This window comes from Bos grunniens, chromosome 1 (assembly GCF_055505025.1).
Source record: "Bos grunniens cultivar Pamir isolate PY7600 chromosome 1, Bosgru_T2T1.0, whole genome shotgun sequence".
NCBI classification, from domain to species: domain Eukaryota; kingdom Metazoa; phylum Chordata; class Mammalia; order Artiodactyla; family Bovidae; genus Bos; species Bos grunniens.
Genome location: NC_141165.1, coordinates 73,544,076 through 73,558,397, shown reverse-complemented (window position 1 = coordinate 73,558,397; position 14,322 = coordinate 73,544,076). Strand labels below are relative to the sequence as shown.

General features: G+C 41.1%; 1 protein-coding gene across 10 annotated transcripts in view; it reads left to right on the top strand.

The window, feature by feature from the left end:
* The window catches only part of MCF2L2 (MCF.2 cell line derived transforming sequence-like 2), a 259,999-nt gene that overhangs the window by 96,602 nt on the left and 149,075 nt on the right, over positions 1–14,322 (top strand). For all 10 annotated transcript variants that reach the window (XR_015162240.1, XR_015162233.1, XM_086395932.1 and 7 more), the window contains 4 exons: positions 382–531; positions 8,797–8,921; positions 9,506–9,620; positions 10,221–10,340. Coding sequence is in view for 8 of the 10 variants with exons in the window: in XM_086395932.1 (XP_086252058.1) it covers positions 382–531; positions 8,797–8,921; positions 9,506–9,620; positions 10,221–10,340 (510 nt within the window). In the remaining 2 variants the exon portion in view is untranslated. The remainder of the gene's footprint in view (positions 1–381; positions 532–8,796; positions 8,922–9,505; positions 9,621–10,220; positions 10,341–14,322) is intronic.

Below are 14,322 nucleotides of genomic sequence, written 5' to 3'. Positions count from 1 at the left end.
TACATTTGTAAGTTACTCATCTGTGCCCAAGATCCTTTCAAATTTGCCATTCCTTTTGATCAAAAAAAAAAAAAAAAAAACCAAAAACTCCTGAAAAGTAAAAAGACAAAAAACAGATTGACTGGATCCTGCCTTCTTTCCTTCCTTACTGCCCTAGTAATATGATCTTGGCCAGTTGATTTGACCTGTTAGAACTTTAGTTCTCTCTTCTATAAAATGGAGATAAAATGCCTGCCACTCTAGATTACTGAGGTGCTAGACAAATGTAGAGCACAAAGTTCAATGCATGGCCTACTGTGTATACTCAGGAAATACCTCTGTCCTGTTAAGGCAGTATATTGGTGAAAACATTCACATTATTATAATTGTCTGACCTTCCAGGCCATTGAAAACTTTGCTCTAGCATTGAAGACCACTGCCCAGATGCTTCAGACTTTTGGGGCCTGCCTGGCTACAACAGAGCTGCCCAGAAGCATCCCTTCCACTGAAGACCTTCTCATGTCCCACATGAGGCAGTGGAACAAGTTGCAGGTGAGTGGTCAGTGATCTCTCAGAGGCCAGCCTCTGTGCTGGCAGATGGTCAGCTTCTTGGAGAGTTCTGGGAGCAAAATTAAAAGTTACGCCCTCTTCTCCAGTGACTTGGCAGCCACTAACCATCTTTAATCTTCTAGATAGGCAATATATGAAGAGAAAAATCTTTGAATGACTGGTAGTACATGTAAAAGGATTGAAGGTAAGACCTGTGAAAAGCAGTCCCTCCAAAGGGAACCCATTCCGGTGTGGTGCTGGTGAGACAAGGTGTGTGAGCATCCATTCAAGGTGCACACTCCTATGATCTGCTCAGGACAGAACAGGATATAATGGACTGAAATTGCAGGGAAGGAGGGAGGGATGGGAGTTGGCTCTTGAAGCATAAGTTTTCCTGAGGTTGTTGTGAAGTTTTGGGGCAGAATAATAAACTGACTTATTGCTTCACTTCTCTCAGGGATGTGTCTTTTTTCAGTGGGGAACCAATTTGAGAAATAGGACTATGAAAGTGCTCTGAATTGGATTTAAGGAGAGGCACCTATTAAAGGATTCATAAAAGCATGTCAGAACCTGCTGAGAAGGCAGCTTGGCAGATTCTTTTAGGCCATGCAGTAAAGAGAAATCTTCTCAGGTCTTACTGGATGGGTGCCAGCCCCTTTCTGCCACCAGAAGCACAAACAGACCAAAGCTATTATTTGGCAAGAGAGGGCTTCCCCAGTGGCTCAGTGAGTAAAGAATCTGCCTGCAATACAGACAGCACAGGAGATGGAGGTTCAATCCCTGGGTTGGGAAGATTCCCTGGAGGAGGAGATGGCAACCCACTCCAGTATTCTTGCCTGAAAAATTCCATGGACAGAGGAGCCTGGCCAGCTACAGTCCATGGGATTGCAAAGAGTCAGACACCACTGAGAGACTAAGCACACAAGCACTCCAGAACTCACCAAGGCAGCAAATCAAGGATAGAAGGTTGATACATCATAGCATTACATGTATCCTTGCTGTGTTGAGCATAAGAAGAGCTGAACTCTCTTATCTGTGACCCAGAATATGCAAACATTTTGCTTTGCTAGGTGGTTGAGTTTTTATTTATTCAGCATATATTTATGACCTACCATCACATTCCAAGGAAACAAACAAAATGTAAACTCAAAGAACACATAGTTTAGTTAGGGAAGTCAGAGTCAGGTAGTCGAGGCAAATTAATTCTTCTGTGTGTCAGGGAAAACTGTTTAATTCTGTCTTTAAGGTCTTGGTTACCAAAAAGAGTTCAAAATATATTCTCAGAATTACTCTGAGTAATCAAAAGGTCTGGTTTGAAACTGTAGAAACCTGCAAATTCCCTGGAAATGTCTTTTAGAAGCTTGACCTATTTCATTCCAAACATATTAGCCAAGTTCACCTCCCACGGTTCTTGGAAGATGGCATGGGGTGTGGAAGGCTGGGTCTAAGGCACCTCTCTGAAGTCTGCTACAAAAGGGCTGGTGATCCATGCACACAGGTCACAGACCATAGGAGACTGCAGAGCATCAGTTAATATATGGGTGTGATGCGAAACATCAGAGCCTGTAGGAAGGCATTGTGAACAGGGCTCCAGCCTAGGCTCATGAGCAAGTATGTTCTGTATGTCGTTCCAAGAAGAGTTGGGAGAGGTTGCAGAGCAGAAGCATCAAGATGACCAGGTGGCCAATCAGGGAGGCCTCTGGGGAAAAGATAAACAGAAATTGGATTTTAGATGAGGACACATATCTGAGGGCTGAAACCAGCTATAGGTGCAGTGAGGGTTCATAGGGAAGGTAGATAAGTAAGTATTCTGTCATCTCTACACAGGTAGAATTCCACGGAGGTAAAGGGAGGGAAAGAACCAGCCTCCGAGATGGAGTAATGTCATTTTTTTTTAGTTCACAGTAGCCAGCAGTTCTTGGAATTAAAACAGGATGTGTCCAAGTCAAATTATTATGCTGTACACCCTGAAACTTACACAGTGCTATATGTCAATTATATCTCAGTAGAACTGGAAGAAAAAAGAGTATTAAGTGAATTTGGGTTAAATTTAAATTATTCTGTCTTTATTTGACCAAGTAATATTAATATTCTTTTCAAGACAATACATAGTGTTTCTTCTGTGATTACTAATTGTTGACCTGGTACAACTTTGATTTCTTTGCTTCATATCTTATAAATTAGAAGCAAAAATTCCAAAATCATTAAACTAGATTTAGATTTTTCCTCTTTCTGATCCAAAAATGATTTAGAGAGAAAGGGTTTATATTACAAAAAAAAAGGAACACTGTTTAAACTTTTACTAATAACTCAGTTTTATGATCACTTATATATAATTTTATTTTATTTTGATTAGAGTATTTTATCTACTTTTTAAACCAAAGTTTCTATGACTAATTGAATATTTTTTCCATTTAGAAAGCATCTTTTTCCAAATGAAAAAATAGTGTAAGACTGATTCTCAGAACAGTGAACTTTTAAGTCTATTTAAATATCTATACGAGTTACAGTGTGTGATTTATGGCTTCCTCCTATCCTGGAGAGTTTTTGACTGAACAACACAGCATTAAGAGACTTGGTTTCTTGATTTCCTCTCCCCAGGGGATCTTTGAGAGCCCTTATTTTAGATTCACATAAGTACATAGTTACCTCTACAATCAGCCAATGAAAGTAGGAGAGTTGTTGAACTTGAGAACTTTTACAGCCTGTGCACTGATTCTGTGTGTAGTTGTTACCACATTCTTCAGAATTATCAACCAAAAGAATCTCTTCTGTCTTGACCACACTTGTATATCAAACCAATCTGGTTACAAAGAAAAAAAGTCTCAGAACATACATAGCAGAAGAAACAAATCAAACTTTCAAGCAAACTTACCACTTTAAAGGAGCTCTTCTCTAGAAGAAACATAAATTCTTTCCTTAAGGCAGAGCCACACGTTGGCTTTTAATTCATATTTATGATCAAAAAGGCTCCCAATAGCAATATGTGCTATTTTCTGTCCAATAAGATTGTGGGCACTTGGGCTTCATATTAAGACTTGAAACTTTATTTTCTCTGTGATTTCGCTATACCATGGGCTTCCCTTGTGGCTCAGCTGGTAAAGAATTCTGCAATGCAGGAGACCTGGGTTCGATCCCTGTGATGGGAAGCTCCCCTGGAGAAGGGAAAGGCTACCCACTCCAGTATTCTGGCCTGGAGAATTTCGTGGACTGTATAGCCATGGAGTTACAAAGAGTCGGACACGACTGAGCAACTTTCACTTCACTTCACTGTGCTATACCATCTGAGGAAGAGAAAGGAAGAGAGAGTCCTGTACACACGTTCAGCATTGGTCTTCTTTTGGGGGAGACTAAGGTCCTCATAAATCAAGACAAGCACACATAACTCAGCACACTTATCCCGTCCCTGCAGGTACTTCTTGCACATGGATGAACAGTTGGAGCATACCTTTAGAGCATGTACACACAGGGACCCCAAACTCCTCTGATAATTGGATCCTTCTCCAAGGAGAGCTCTCATTTTCTGAGGAAAGGCAGCCTTGACAGAATACAGGCCATCTCTCAGTGTACAAGCAGTATGGCCACACTCACCTGCTGCCACTAGGATCCTATCTGCACAAGAGAAAACTCACTGAAACTCCCCAAAACATATATAGATGTTCCCAGAAGCAAGTCCCTGAGCTCCTCCTCCAGCCTGAATGCCAGCAGTAAAAAAAAAAAAAAAAAAAAAGACCAAGGATATTTTCTTTCCATGGGGACAAAACTAAAGATCCTTGGGCTGTAGGACAACTGGGAACCAAGTTCCCATCTACACGAAGCAAGGGAAATTGAGGCTTGCCTCACACCATATATAAAGATTCTCTTAAAATTGATCAAAGAACTAAATGTAAAGTCTAAAACTATAAAACACTTGGAGGAAAATACAGATGTAAATCTTCATGACTTTAGATTAAGCAATGGTTTTGTAGATATGACACCAATTCTGGTCAACTTAACCATAAAACGACAAATGCTGCTGCTGCTAAGTCGCTTCAGTCGTGTCCGACTCTGTGTGACCCCACAGACAGCAGTGCACCAGGCTCTGCCATCCCTGGGATTCTCCAGGCAAGAATACTGAAGTGGGTTGCCATTTCCTTCTCCAATGTGTGAAAGTGAAAGTGAAGTCGCTCAGTCGTGTCCAACTCTTAGCAACCCCATGGACTGCAGCCTACCAGGCTCCTCCTCCATGGGATTTTCCAGGCAAGAGTACTGGAGTGGGGTGCCATTGCCTTTTCCAACTCAATTTTAAAACAAGCAAAGGTAGTTAGGACTCCTTGCTGTCACTGCTGAGGGCCTGCCTTCAATCCCTGATCTGGGAACTAAGATCCCACAAGCCACAGCAATGCCAAACAAAAAATAAGTAAAAATTAAAAAATAAAAATGGGCAAAGGATTTGAATAGACATGGGTTGCAAAGAGTCAAACACAACTAAAGTTATTTAACACACACACACATATCCAAAGAAGGAATATAAATGACATTAATTCCCAGGTGGCTCAGTGGTTAAGAATCTGCCCGCTGGTGCAGGAGATGCAGGAGACACAGATTCAATCCCTGGATAGGGAAGATGCCCTGGAGAAGGAAGTGGCAACCCACTCCAGTATTCTTGCCTGGGAAATCCTGCAGACTAAGGAGCCTGGTGGACCACAGTCCATGGAATCACAATAAGTCAGACACAACTGAGCGACTGAGTACAAAGCACGTGAAGACATCTGCAATATCATTAGTCAGTAGAGAAATGAAAATTATAATTGCAATGCTATACCTACTAGGATCGCTATGCAGTCTGACTGCTGTATTCATGATTCTTAATCCAAGGATTCAAACTACTGTGGTTTGAAAATACTTTAAAAAATTCCAGAAAATTTCTAAAAGCAAAAAATGGCAATTGCCTTGTACCTGGAAATGACTTACATAGCATTTACATTGTATTAGGTAAGTAATCTAGAGATGACTTAAAATATGCAGGAAGATGTCTGTATGTTATATGCAAATACTATATCATTTTATATAAGGGACTTGAGCATCTGCAGATTTTGGTATCTGAGGTGGGTCCTGGAACCAATCCCCTGTGGATAACAAGGGAAAACTGTGCTGGCATTGTAAATTTGACTCTATTTTCTTTGTAGGAAATCCCAATAATAATATTAATTTTATTTGGAATTTAAAATACCTATATAATCTGATGGTTTTTGAAAACATGTTTCCTGGCTTTGTTCACTCAAAAGGACCTGGAAGCAAAGACACCCTAGTAACAATGCATATGCTAGCTAGCACTCAGATCTTGATTTATAAATATCACTTTCTATCAAGAGAAAGCAAGACTCCTTGGAGAAATAGGAAAATATAAAAGACAAGAAAGGAAAATACAAGAAGGACCTGGAATATTTTGTTTTGCCAAAAACCTAGAAAGGTCCCAAAGATTAATCAAGGCTCAATCAACAAGGGAGAACCAGCTCAAAGAGGGGCTCACAATGGCCAAAGTTGGACACTTTAACCATCAAAAACAATAATGACTACAACTGACTAACATACCAAAAATATTAAAAAATTTGAGTATGTAATAATAACCCCCAAAATAATAGAAAACTTATCTAGTGGCCTATACTCTTTTAAAATGTGAGTGATTAAAAGAATAAAAGGCCAAAGAACTGGTCCTAATTAAAGACTAAAGAGATATGACAATTAAATACAGTGTTCAAGTCTAGATTGGACCCTGGATTATAGAAAAAGGAATTTTATAAGGGATGTTACTGGGACAACAGGAGAAATCTGAATATGAAATTTGCATATTAGATATTGTATCAGTGTTAAACATTTATATTTTTTTACTATTGTGGGTATTTAAGAGTCATGCTCTTAGGGCAAAAGGTGCACGATATCGGTGAATGACTTTAGATGGTTCAGAAACAATTTATGGGGCAGGGAGAAAAGAAGGAATAGAGGGAAGGAGAGAGAAAGCAAATGTGACAAAACATGAACAGTTGGTGAATAGGGATGAAAAAGTATATGGGAGTTCTTTGTAAGTCTGTTTTCATTTCAAAATTTTAAAGTTTGAAACATGAAAAGTCTCTCTCTCTCTTTTTTTCAGGAAACAGCTAATAAATGTAAACAAATAACAGTTAGAAAATCCTAATGAAATAAATGACTAGGGCAACAATCATCAATCATCAGGTTGTATGTGACTTCTGTGCTGATTTGTCAGTGGTCTGCTCCATATAGGTATTAAATATTTTGAGTTGTCACCACTGTGAACAAGGACAAACTGCATTTTGGGGTTGGGCAACTTACCTTTATGCTGTCCAAGAACCATGGTTCCTCAGTCTTTCCCTCCATGTTTATGGCAGATTTGGGTAACCCTATTGAAGCTTTTGTATAGCGAGAAGGAGAAGGGAAAAGCTAAGAGCATTTACTAATGACTGCTTTTTTCTCCCCTCATCATATCTTGTTTTTAATCCATCTGCAACCTAATTTCTTTAGACTATTTTTAATTCATCCAACCTATAAATATTTAATGAGCACTGATGAGATAAGAAATGAGGGCTGATACCTGAGAGTGGAAAAGAAGGGTTATGACCAGTTCCCAGGCAGGAATACCAGCCAGGTGGCAGACTTGGGGCATTACCTGGAGAGGACAGAGCCACAGGGTCTGTCCAGAGAATTTTGATCAGAGGAGTCAAATCTGTCATCAGCCCAGGTCTTAGGACAAGTTTGAGGCTGGGTGTAGGTAGTGGAGGCCTTCCCAAGGATGAATCCCGAGGTGAGATGGGGGACAAGGAGCAAAGGTATAAGGTTGAGAGGGCCTGAATTTCTGTGTGACTGGAGTGGAGAGTATAAAACCCTTCCACGGGGAATGAATGTGCTCTGCATCAGTGAGGTTGGTGGTGGCTAGCCTGCAGGAAGAGATTTTGTGTTTGTGTGCATCAAGGAGATTGCTTGGTAATTATGGGCCTGTTCTTACCTTTAGGGCATACCAAACCAGCATCTTGAGTGATCCAGGAATGAAACCCCAAACTCACAGCTGCAAAATTCTAGGCCAGACTCCATCCTTTTTGGCCTACCTTATATGTAATGATCACGGCATTGAGAGATCGCGTGCACTATGCAAGTAGAGGACTAGAGCCACTGGATTTGGAAGGAGATAACCTGACATCTTCCCCAGTTGCAATGCCCTAAGTCCCCATGTAAAAAGAGAGAATAGAATTGCCTTGGAAATATGAATCTTCCCATGTCAAACTGAAATTGCTGCTCATCTCCTCTGTACTTTGATAGTTGAACAAGGCCACACTTTGGGGTAGGGGCAGGACTGGCAGGTGTTTATTGATGAGACCATGGTAACCTGTATGGCATCTTCCATCACTTAACATTCGATATCTGCCATTTTCTTATTTCTGGCCACTATTTTGGATTAAAAAACAGATTTTATTAACTAATTATTTTAAATTTATAGTAACCTGAGATATGCACAAAATTTAAGAGTTGTTGCTTTTGGAGTGGGAATGTGGATGGGCTGTGGACACAACACTTGGTTTTTCAATATGTGCATGTGTGCATGCTAAGTCACTTTAGTCACATCTGACTCTTGTGACGCCATGGACTGTAGCCCACCAGGCTCCTCTGTCCATGGGATTCTCCAGGCATGAATACTGGAGTAGGTTGTCATGCCCTCCTCCAGGGGATCTTCCCGACCCAGGGATCGAACATGCATCTTATGTCTCCTGCATTGGCAGGCAGGTTCTCTACCATTAGCACCACCTCGTAAGCCCCTTTTCAATATGTACTGTTTTGTATATTTTGAATTTTGTATCATGTGTTTGTATTATCTATTAGGATGAAGTTAATCTATTTAAAAAGCTATAGGTTGACTTCTACTTAGCACTTAATTTGCTAAATATAATAATATAATAAAAATATACTTACCATTGTACTCAGATTTCCCAGGTGGTGCTAATGGTAAAGAACCCAACTGCCAATGCAGGAGACATAAGCGACTCAGGTTCGATCCCTGGATTGGGAAGATCCCCTGGAGGAGGCAATGGCACCCCACTCCATTATTTTGCCTGGAGAATCCCAGGGACAGAGGATCCTGGTGGGCTATAGTTCATAGAGTCACAAAGAGTCAGACTGTGGCAACTTAGCATGCACACATGCACCACTGCACTCATCTGAAGTCTACCTAAAATTTGCTTTTAATTTCTTCTAAGACAGACTGTATTTTCCTTTCTCTAGGATGAGCTGAAATTACTTGGAAAGCAAGGGGCCACATTGCTGTCATGCATGCAAGAACCGGCAACCAAAAGTCCCACCAGCAAACTCAGTCTCCATGAAGTTGAGAATGTAGCTACCATGGAAAGGTGAGTGAGAAGGGTGGTATCTGATTTTTCTGGAGAGAATACATAGAACCAGATGATGTGAAACAACCAAGAACAGATTGGAACAGCTGCCTATGGGTCTTGGTGGGATCAAGGAAGAAGAATATTTGAGACAACAAAGGAAAAACCATAGTGTCCTCCTGGCATCCATCTACAGAGATCTTTTTATGAGAAAGCCATTCCCTCCTCCTATGATCTACTTTCATCCCAGGATGTCAAGGAATATGGTAGTATTTACTGAGCCTTCATTGCCAAAAAACTGTTTGGTTAGGTGCTGTGTTTGCACACCTGTCTTCTTAGGTGGAAAGAAATAGGCAGAAAGGTAAGGCTACCTGGGGCACATTTTAAAGCATGGCAGCTGCATCTGAGGTTTCTGCCTAGTACTGAGGGTATCCTGATTGAAAAATGGGGAACCAGCTGAACCATGAGAAAGTCATAGGTGACACAGACTTCAAAGTAAGGAGATCATCACAAGTAGTAACCCTGACTCAAAACATGGGTGTTATCTGCATGAGCCTGTGGAAATGCACACTAATCACATGTCCTTTCTTGTTCTTTCTTGACAGGTTATTAGTTCAGTTGGATGAAACACAAAAAGCCTTTATTCAGTTCTGGTCTGAGCATCACCTGAAGCTTAATCAATACCTACAACTACAGCACTTTGAACACAGTTTTTGTGAGGTGTTATTTTCTTCTTTAATAAAACTTCCTTTTATGGTTCTGTTAGGGGAGTGCACAGTTCAGTGATTTCTGGTTCTCTCTTCCCCCTTGAACTCTGGGTATCAGGCTCTGCATCTTCTCCTAATCCAGTCCCTTCTATATATTTTTAATTCCTCTCTCACCTTTTTAGGTGGGGGTAGCAATGTACCAGAATCCTATTTTCCCACATGGTATTTCAGTGATGGTTTACCTTCCTTTTTGATTCAGTGTAGCTTCAATATTCCATCTACACATTGTCTCAGCACCCTGAGGTGTTTTTTTTTTTTTTTTACATAATTCATTTACTTTAATTGGGGATTAGATGATATGCTTTTAACATTATTATTTGCATTTTGAATTTATTCTTCAGTCATTCATCACATTTATGAGGTATTTATTAAGGCATTTCAGTACCTCCAGTGTAATCTGAAAGCTGATAAGCTGTTTAAAAAAAAGTCTATATAGATATACACATATCCTGAATCGTTTTTGGATTTTCAAGTTGTCTAGAGTATGACAAGCCTATACCTGCAGATGAGATGTCCATTGGCTTATTTCTGGGCTTTCTAATATGTCTTGTAGGTTAAGCTAGCCCTGGATAACTTGTTGGCGGAGCAAGCAGAGTTTTCTGACATCGGAGACAGTGTGATGCATGTGGAACAACTTCTTAAGGAACACAAAAAACTGGAAGGAGAAGGCCAGGTTTGTTTGTTTGTTCCATTTTTGTGGACTGGGAAGAAGGTCCCTGTGGATAGTGACAGATCATGGCCACTCATTAATTGTGAGAAGGTTGCCAAAAGACACAGGATTGCCCAAATACTTTTTAGTGACTCCACGCCCACCCTCAGGTCCCCAGGGAATTATGCACATTAACAACTATGAGGAATAATGCAGGCAGTACAAGTTCTGTTAAGGCTGCCAGAGCACCCAGTTTAGGGTGGAGGCTTAGGTGGGGTGAGAGTTCCAGGTGGCCCTGCCCATTATTCAGTGACAAGGCTAGGGAGGAATAGCAGGAAGTAAGGTCACATTGGGTGTGTTACCCACTGGGCCGGATGTGGACGTGGGCTTGGTGGTAAGGAGGGGAAACTTTAAAAGGAGAAATCAGAAACAAAACTAGTTTTATAAATAAGCAAGGTGGTGAAAAAGGGGAAATTGGTCCACATCAGTTCTGTTGCTACAGAGTTGGTAAAGCTTTCTCATTTCTCATGCTCAAAGAGTTGTAAATATCAGACTTGTAAAGGAATATATGCCTAAAGTTCTCATAACCAAGTTAAACAGTTTCCCACGATCTGTACACAGATCAACACTTAGGAGTAGGTCTATCTTCAATCTTTACAGATTTGGCTTGTTACAAATTAAGAAAGACCAGTCAGTTCTTACCAGAGAAGTTCCTCTCTGCTTTTCTTTAATTAGGGCCCCTTTTTTGTCTCTTGGAAACTAAGTCTTCTATAGTTGCCATTTCCATTCTGAGCTAATCTGGAGGCGTCCTTCCTCTAGATTATGGTAGATGGTAATTTCATGGTACTAGAGGTTTGCTTCTCAAAGTGTGATCCTCTGGCCAGCAGCATAGATATAACCTCAGTGAGAACTTATTAGAAATATGGGGAAATCTCAGGCCCCGCCTCAGAATCAACATCTGCATTTTAATAAGATCTCCAGGTGTTTGACATGCACATTAAAGTTAAGCGTTTGACATTCACATTATTGTTAGAGACATTTTTTGTTGTTGTTTGGTTGCTAAGTCGTTTCCGACTCTTTGTAACCCCATGGACTGTAGCCCGCCAGGCTCCTCTGTCCGTGGAATTTTCCAGGCAAGAATACTGGAGTAGGTGCCATTTCCTCCTCCAGGGGATCTTCCTGACCCAGGGATTGAACCTGTGTCTCCTACGTTGGTGGGCAGATTCTTTACCGCTGAGCCAGTGAGGAAATTCCCTAAAAAAAAGGGTAACAAATGTAAGCCAAGGCCAGTCTGGCTTTAAGAGCTATCAGTTGTGAGTTCTGAGCTGAAAGTACTTTTGCAGTGCATGAGCACGCAGGCCCACCTGTGCACGCAGACTCTCACTCAGCAGTCCCCCCTTTCCCTTGTGAGCACCCTGTTATCCATGATCGTTGACAGCTAACTGCTTTAGTGCTGAAGGCATGAGTTATGAGAAATGTTTATTAAACAGTGAAAAAAAGCTGAATTTTGTGTATGTGATATCTGTGTCTCAGAGTCTCCGAGATACTCAGTCTCAGAGTCTCAATTTTATGTAATTTTAGTTTTTTTCAAGTGAACTCCTTATTAAATGTGGATATTATGCATTTTCATTTATGTACATTCATATTTTAGGGAAAATATGCCTCATCAATCCCAGTACCTTCATTTTTGGTTTGAAAAATATTGTTTTATATATAAATACATACACAAAGGTAGCTGCTGACCTGATAGGAAGGTATTCATTCATCACCAGGTATTCCTTGTCTTAGATTCTGTGGCTATAAGTGGTGAACCAGACAGTTCAGTTCAGTTTCAGTTCAGTCGCTCAGTTGTGTCTGACTCTTCGTGACCCTATGAACCATAGCACGCCAGGCCTCCCTGTCCATCACCAACTGCTGGAGTCTACCCAAACCCATGTTCATTGAGTTGGTGATGCCATTCAACCATCTCATCCTCTGTCATCCCCTTCTCCTCCTGCCCTCAATCTTTCCCAGCATCAGGGTCTTTTCAAATGAGTCAGCTCTTTGCATCAGGTTGCCAAAGTGTTGGAGTTTCAGTTTCAACATCAGTCCTTCCAATGGAACACCCAGGACTGATCAGTCAAGACCCTATTTTCACACAAGTTGCGTTCTACTGGGGAGAGACAGACAAGTGACAGTAATCAGATAAATCAACATCAGATAGTGACAAATGAGATGGAGAAAATTACAGGACATAAGAGAAAGTGAGTGGGAGATACTACTTTAGTAGTTAGGAAAGGCCTCTCAGACCTTTGAGATCTGGATAGCCATTGCAAAGATTTAGGGAATAGCAGTCAAGGCAGAGAAGCTGCAAGGACAAAGGTCTTGAGGTGGAAATGAGGTTCAGAGTCCCAGTAGTGTGGCTGGACTGTGGTGAGCTAGGAAAGAACAGATGGGAGCACTGGTGGTGAGGATTAGATTTTATTCTCGGTGGGATAGAAAGCTGTTGGACAGTGCTCTGGGTTGTGTTTTAAGTACTGAGGGTGGATCTGCATGACTGCATTCACATTCTCTCTTCTGCCCACCTCCTTAGACTTGTGATCTTTGGTACATACTTTAAAAATCGCTGACTGTGGGTAGGGGTCAAACCTGTGGTCACAGGACAGCTTTCTTGGGCAATGTTCCTGAACCAGCTGGACTCACCCACTGCAGATGACCCACAGAGTCCACATTGGTTTTACCCATTCTGTGCCTTGTTTACCCTGGTTTTTTACTTGTTTTCTAAAGGATGCAGTAGACCTTTCCATTTGCCTTTGAGTGATCCAAACAAAGCCATCTAATAATCAGGACTTTTTAAACATACCTTTACTCAGATTTCTAAGTGGATTGTTTCTTCAAGTGATACGGGCTTGGCTAATCTCTTTGTCCTGTAAATTGTTAAAGGAAAGAGGTGATGTTTGGATAGAATCTACTAAAATTTGCTTGAGGTTTGTCTTTTCTCAGCACGTTCTTAGCTTCTTTTGCAGCATAACCACACACTGATTTCTGGGTTGTTGCCAGGTTCCTTATTCCATGTAGTGGTATCATCCTCACAGGTTACCTCTGAGTCAACTCTAACCAGATCCTCTTGCATACTAATTGAACCTGCTCTTTTACCCTGTTCTGGTTTGAGGGTTTAATTGTCTTTTGGGTGCTCAGCTCTCATTCTTAGAAGAGATGGTTTCAGTCCCCCCTCACTTCTTTAAAAGCAGAATTTCCTATAGTGTTTTGACTGTGAGGCATGTTCAGGCCATTGGTAATGGGCCAGCAAGGAATGGATCCAGACAAAACAGTGAGACCCAACACTTTTTCAGCCTTGACATCTCCCTCCAGGGCTAGGGCCCAGAAGTTACCCTACTATGTCCAAGAAGGCATGGAACCCAGATCATTAACCTAGAGATATAATGTAGCTGGAAGGGCTACATGACTTTTTTTTGTAGTGGAAATTTTCAAGTACACAAAAAAGTACGTTGACTAGTACAAGGGACTCCCATGTGTCTACAACTCAGTTCCAACAACCATTAACTTTCTGCCTTTCTTGTTTCACCTGGCTCATTTCCCCATGCATGCACTCCACTGCTCTGCTGTTACTATCTGTGGGTCTGTTCTGGGTTCCCTGATATGGCAGCATCACCCCTTCTTCACCATTTTCTTCTACAGTAGCTATGCCCATCTTCCATTATAGCAGTAGAGTCTTTGGCGGGTGGGGGGTATGATAACTTGTTATTACAATAAGGGCTCTGAATTACAAGCTGCAACTTGACTATCCAGCCTTCTGAAATTTTCAGCATCTGAAAGATGCCAGGTAGACTTATGATCAGAGCACTGATTTCAACTATTTCTTTCTTATTATTTCTTTTTGTGCTTTGGAGGTTTTGTTCCCTGATTACCTTGAGCAGAAGCTGTATAGACTGAAAAACAAGCTGCAATTTGGAGGTTTTTCAGTAAAGCTCTTTGCAGGCAACTAAAGGATTTGATAGTCATAGCT